This window comes from Podarcis filfolensis (genome assembly GCF_964270895.1).
Source record: "Podarcis filfolensis genome assembly, chromosome: 1".
Taxonomy (NCBI): Eukaryota; Metazoa; Chordata; class Lepidosauria; order Squamata; family Lacertidae; genus Podarcis; species Podarcis filfolensis.
The window spans coordinates 29,871,373-29,877,372 of NC_139604.1; the positions used below are offsets into that span (position 1 = coordinate 29,871,373).

General features: G+C 43.5%; 1 protein-coding gene across 12 annotated transcripts in view; it reads left to right on the top strand.

The window, feature by feature from the left end:
- The window catches only part of KCNH7 (potassium voltage-gated channel subfamily H member 7), a 256,126-nt gene extending 251,485 nt beyond the window's left edge, over positions 1–4,641 (top strand). For all 12 annotated transcript variants that reach the window (XM_083577003.1, XM_083576998.1, XM_083577002.1 and 9 more), the window contains 2 exons: positions 2,525–2,714; positions 3,813–4,641. In XM_083577003.1, coding sequence (XP_083433129.1) covers positions 2,525–2,714; positions 3,813–4,082 — 460 coding nt within the window. In that variant the 3' untranslated portion in view covers positions 4,083–4,641. The remainder of the gene's footprint in view (positions 1–2,524; positions 2,715–3,812) is intronic.
- The last annotated feature ends 1,359 nt before the right edge of the window (positions 4,642–6,000 follow it).

Genomic DNA, 6,000 nt, shown 5'->3' on the forward strand with positions numbered 1-6,000 from the left:
AGTAAAACATATTGGAAATGGCTAATGCAGGCAACTCTGAACAATATCCCATTAAATCAGTGCTCTGTAATCTGAAATGATTGGCTGAGTATAGGCTCCTAAACATCAAAAATTTACTAGAGTTCAGTCACTAAAATGGATCCTATCTTATCTGTAAAAAAAAATGTTGTAGCTGTCCCCTGAATTTAGAAATGGGCATGAAATGGGCATGAAAACAGAAGATATCCTTTGGCAGAAGATATCTGAAGGCAGCCCTGTTCAGGGAAGTTTTTAATGTGTGACATTTTGATGCATTTTTAATCTTTGTTGGAAGCCGCCCAGAGTGGCTGGAGAAACCCAGCCAGATGGGTGGGGTACAAATAAATTATTATTATTATTATTATTATTATTATTATTATTATTATTATTATGGTTTTTGATTGCTGAAGTATCTCGCAGGACCACGCCCCTTCCCTTTTGCAAGTGGAATAAATCTTGCAAACGGGCACAGAAAAGACTTGCAAGAAAGCAGCACTGCATCTAATTGGAAATTGGCCTTTGTCCAGACTTGTATTTTTTTTAATAAAAAAATAAAATAAAATCATTTCCCTAGGATTCCATTACTGTCAGCACTTTTGTCATGACAAATGGGCAATTTCATCCTGAATTGACAAACTCAGTCTATATTAGTCACCGAGTGCTCCTGGGCGCATTGCACTGTACATTTTAACAAGCAATTTAAAGCCGATATAAGACTTCCCTTGCATTCTATGAGCCAATAAAGCCTGAATAGCTGTGGCCTAATTTCCAGTGGGGGGAAAAATAAAAATGCAGCAACATGACATATGTTACAAGACAGCAGGTAGCAGGAAGCATGCAGAGAGCTCTGTCTGCTGCTTCCTGCCTGACAAACCCTCGGTGGTTTCGGATAATCATTTGCAGTGGAGCAGCTTACCTGAGAACTCAGCGCTGTGGCTCTAACTGAGAACTGGTGAAAACTGCCGCCACATTTTCACTTCCCTGGATTTCTGATCAGTTGACAGAGTGTAATGAGTGTTTATTTATTTCATTTGTGAATTAAATCTAACTTACTTTTTTGACAACAAAGCGCCCAAGGTGACTCACAACAGTTTAAGAGCGACATGTAACCACATCAAAGTAGCAAAATGCTGTTGGTAACAGAGAGATAAAACGAGAAGCAACTGTAGCAAAATCCACAACAGCAGGAAACCCTCTCCCCCCCCCCCAATAAATAATACAAATTAAGACAGATCAAACACCTGGCAAATACAGAAGCATCTTTTTTTCTGCTTGCCTGGAAGCAAGCTATGAAAGAGGCAGGCAGGTAGGCTTCCCAAGGAAGGGAGTCCCAGAATCTTGGCAACGCTATTGAGAACTCCCTGCTGTGTGTCTGAGCTTCAGTGCATGGAGGAAGGCTTTTAATGAGAGATTCCCTGCATGTTGAGCAAGCAACCACCATAGTGAAAATTGATCAAGGAAGGGTTTTGCATGGAAACCCCTGCGAGAACAAAGGGGAAACCTATCCATTTTCGCAGCACCTCTCACCTGAGATCATTAGGATCACCGTTTTAGAACTGCTTACCTGAGAAAAAGTATCTTGCTAGTACATCCAGGTTATTTCATAGTTCCTGCACAGGTAGTACCAGGGGAGAGCATGCCAGTCCCCAATAAATATTATTTCTCTTTGAGAAATTGAACATGTTCAGGATCGAATGTTATTTTGAAATGCATTACAGTGGTACCTTGGGTTAAGTACTTACCGTATTTTTCGCTCCATAGGGTGCACTGGACCATAGGGCGCACCTAGTTTTTAGGGGGGGAAATAAAGGGAAAAAATTATTTCCCCCCCAGCCATGGGGCTGGGTCGGGGGAAGCCTGAGCTTCCCCCAACCCCAGCCCCCAGAACAGGCTGCTATCCGCAAGCCTCCGGAGCCCAGCGGGAACTCCCGCCACGCTCAGAAGGCTTGCGGATAGCTGCCTGAAGCCTGGAGAGCGAGAGGGGTCAGTGCGCACCGACTGCTCTGTTATGGGCTGTCATGCAAACTACCTCCCGCCCAAAGAAGATACGTTTGCTATCTTCAAATATCTCAAGGGCTGTCACATGGAGGATGGAGCAAGTTTGTTTTCTCCTGCTCCACAGGCTAGGACCCGGACCAATGGATTCAAATGACAAGAAAGGAGGTTTCCGAATAAACATCAGGAAGAACTTGCTGGCAGTAAGAGCTGTCCAACAGTGGAGCAGATTCCCTTGGAGATTTTAAAGCAGAGTTTGGATGGCCACCCATCATGTGTGATGTAGCTGGGGGGTGGACTAGATGGCCCTTGGTGTCCCTTCCAACTGCACACTTCTTTGATTTCGTAAAAGAAAACTCCTTGCCATAGAGCGCCATAAGGAATCTTCTCCCCCTGTTTATTCTTGTTCACAAGTATTAAGCGAAGTTACTGCAAGTTGTGGCTCGTTCTTTCTTGCCAAAACTGTGCTATCCCTACAAATATACTTACTGATTTCTTGTTACTTTTCCAGGCTTGAATCCCAAATGACTTCTGACATTCAAACCATCCTACAGCTGCTGCAGAGACAATCAGCACTTGTTCCACCTGCCTATAGCATGGTGGCCACTGGGGCAGATTATCAGAGGCCAGCTGTCCGAATAGTGCAAAGTCTTCACCCCATAGCATCTATTAAAACGGACAGAAGCTTCAGTCCTTCACAGGTATGCATCTGTATACAGGTACAGATATGCCAGTGGCTTCCTGTGGTTTATTTGGCTGTGTCCTTTCATGGGCAAGAATTCACGTCATCAGATGCATCCATATACGAGCAGGAGAAAAGCCCTGTTGGGTGAGATCAAGGGTCCTTCTCTAGGCCAGCATCCTGTTACTCACAGTGGCCAACCTATGGGATACCTATGGGAGCCCCACAAACAGGATCCGAGAGCTACAGCCCTCTGCCACAGTTGTTCTCAGCAGAAGCACAATGCCTCTGATGCAGCGTATACTCACTAGGACTGTTAGCTATTGATAACATTGTCCCTGTGAATTTATCTGTGTCTATTAGACAAGCTATTGCCTATGAAGGTAGAGGTGTTTATTTGTGTATGTATACATCTTACAATAATGCCAGAGACCTAATTTCAGACCCTCCAAGTATCTGTATTTTCTAGGGACAGTCCCAGATTTACAGAAGCCATCCCGGTTTCTGATTTGATCCCAGAATGTCCCACTTTTTCTTAGGACATCCCTATTTTCATCAGAGAAATGTTGGAGGATATGGAGTTATGTGACACCCCCCCCCCCGAGCCAAGGAGATAAGTAACTATACAACTTTTAGAAGACATCTGAAAACAACCCTGTATAGGGAAGTTTTTTAATGTTTCATGTTTTCTTACGTTTTATATGTGTTGGAAGCTGCCCAGAGTGGCTGAGGCAACCCAGTCAGATGGGCAGGGTATAAATGATTTTTAAAAATAGCATTATTATAGAATAGGACGTCCCTATTTTCATCAGAGAAGTGTTGGAGGCAGTGGCGTAGCGTCGGTTGTCAGCACCCGGGGCAAGGCAAGTAATTTGCGCCCCCTAACCCGTGGATTTGCGCCCCCTAACCCGTGGATTTGCGCCCCCTAACCCATGGATTTGCCCTAACCCCAGATGTTGCGCCCGGTGCGGCCCGCCCCCCCTGCACCCCCCACGCTACGCCACTGGTTGGAGGGTATGCAGTTTTCACAGAGAGACTTTCACTTTTAGGTTTTGATTAGAAATGGACTCTTTAAAATGCTTTCTGACCCTGCTGTTGTTTGGTTTCGTTTTCTCAGTGTCCTGAATTTCTAGACCTTGAAAAATCAAAACTGAAATCCAAAGAATCTCTCTCGAGCGGAGTGCATCTTAACACCGCCTCAGAAGACAACCTGGCATCGTTTCTGGAACAGGAGCAGGCCCAGTCTTTAGAGCTGCCGCAACAACATCATCGTAAGGCTTACCTCCACCAAATCAGACACCCATCCTTGCCAGATTCTTCCCTAAGCACTGTAGGAATCTTGGGTCTCCATAGGCATGTTTCTGATCCTGGTCTTCCTGGGAAATAACCCTTTTATACTCTTACATCACCTAAAATGTAAGTGCTTTTAATGGCTGGGTTTTTCCCCTTTTTTATTTTGTATTTAAATCCTCTATACTTGACTCAGGGGCTGCAAGGATATACCATTATATGCAAAAGTACTGTATATTTTCCTAACTTTGTAGCTTATAAGGTAAGGTTAACCAGTAACAATGTAAATATATAAATATATACATATATATATATATATAAACAAACTGTATGTTCCAAATATAAAGCTGCCAGCATTCTCAAGGCACCTTATATTTTTTAATTTTTTAAAAAGCACCTGCATGTTTGGAAATGATAATGGATCTGTTGCATGGAGACTACTATTTACTGTTTTCAGCGAAACCCTATTTTACTGCGGATAAGCCTTCCAAAAAAAAACACCCAATGATGATGGTCTACACAGAAATTACTTTCTTTCTTTTTTTAAGAGCTACTCTGCAGCTCCAGCAAAAAGTAAATAAAAAAATATTTCAATTTACCTTTTGAAAATTATACAGTGGCCATTCTGACACTGAACTTCTCCCCCCCCCTTTTTTTATAATCAACACAACCATACCATGGCTTGGATAAAAGACTACAGTAGCTAAGTCTTCTGTGTTTCGGAAGTCATTCATGTAACACACCATTAGCAAAAATAGGTGACTTTTAAAAATAAAACTGCTAGAGCAACTGAGCTGCACAGTGGAAAGCATCATCAATGACTTGCACCCCCATTAACTGAATGATGTCATTAAAAAAAAAAACTTATTTTCTCTTTATTAAAACCACATCAGTACCTATAAGCTGCCACCCTACAAAAGGCAGTTAGCTGTCAAGAGACCCTCAAACATAATCAAATGCAATAAATATAATTTCTACATAACACAGAAGACTTTGTTCCTTTTGTTCAATGCGGAAAGCTGAGTGATGGAAATATTTGGCTCCTTTTTATAATGGACATGGTTGCGTTTTGAGAACTTTCTCTTAATTTTCTACACACACGGGGGGGAGGGGGGAAGAGACTGATCCAGTTGTGTTCTTACATTATCAGAAGGGTTTTCAATCATCAGGTACCTCTGCTAATGGAAGGAGGCGACCTGCAAATTTGCTCTTCCTCCTGAAATCCCAATACCACCACTTTCCGCCATGTTCTGGAGACTCCCTGAACTCTATGCAGCTGATTTTCGGGAGGTGTTGCTGGGAGGAGAAATTAGCAAAAATGCCCCCACTCTTCCTCCATTAGCAGATGCCTTCACTGGATCGAAACTCTTTCCATTGGCTGTAAGAGCACCGGTTGGGTTCTGCCCAATTAGATAAACCAACGTGGTTTTCCACCTGGGTTATTTTTTAACCTTAGGGCATTCTCACACAATGGCACCAGAGTCGCCCAGTCATATAAAACTCCTTACATGTTAAATTTGTTCCTTCTGGGTAGTGGAGCACAATGGGTAGTCTCGATCCACTCTAGCGCAGTACCCACACTGCGAGGGGTGGTCGCCGTAGGGCTCAGTAGAGCCTTGGTTTTCTTCTGATCCTTGGCACACTCTCAAATGCAAGCATGGAAATGTAGAATAGGTAAAAGGTAAAGGACCCCTGGACAGTTAAGTCCAATCAAAGGCGACTATGGGGTTGCAGCGCACATCTCGCTTTCAGGCCAAGGAAGCCAGCATTTGTCCACAGACAGCTTTCCATGTTATGTGGCCAGCATGACTAAACCGCTTCTGGAGCAACAAATCACTATGAAGGAAGCCAGAGCACACCAAAAAGTCATTTACCTTCCTGCCACAGCGGTACCTGTTTATCTACTTGTACTCGTGTGCTTTCGAACTGCTAGGTAAGCAGGAACTGGGACAGAGCTACGGGAGCTCACTCCATTGTGGGGATTCGAACCACCGACCTTCCGATCAACAAGCCAT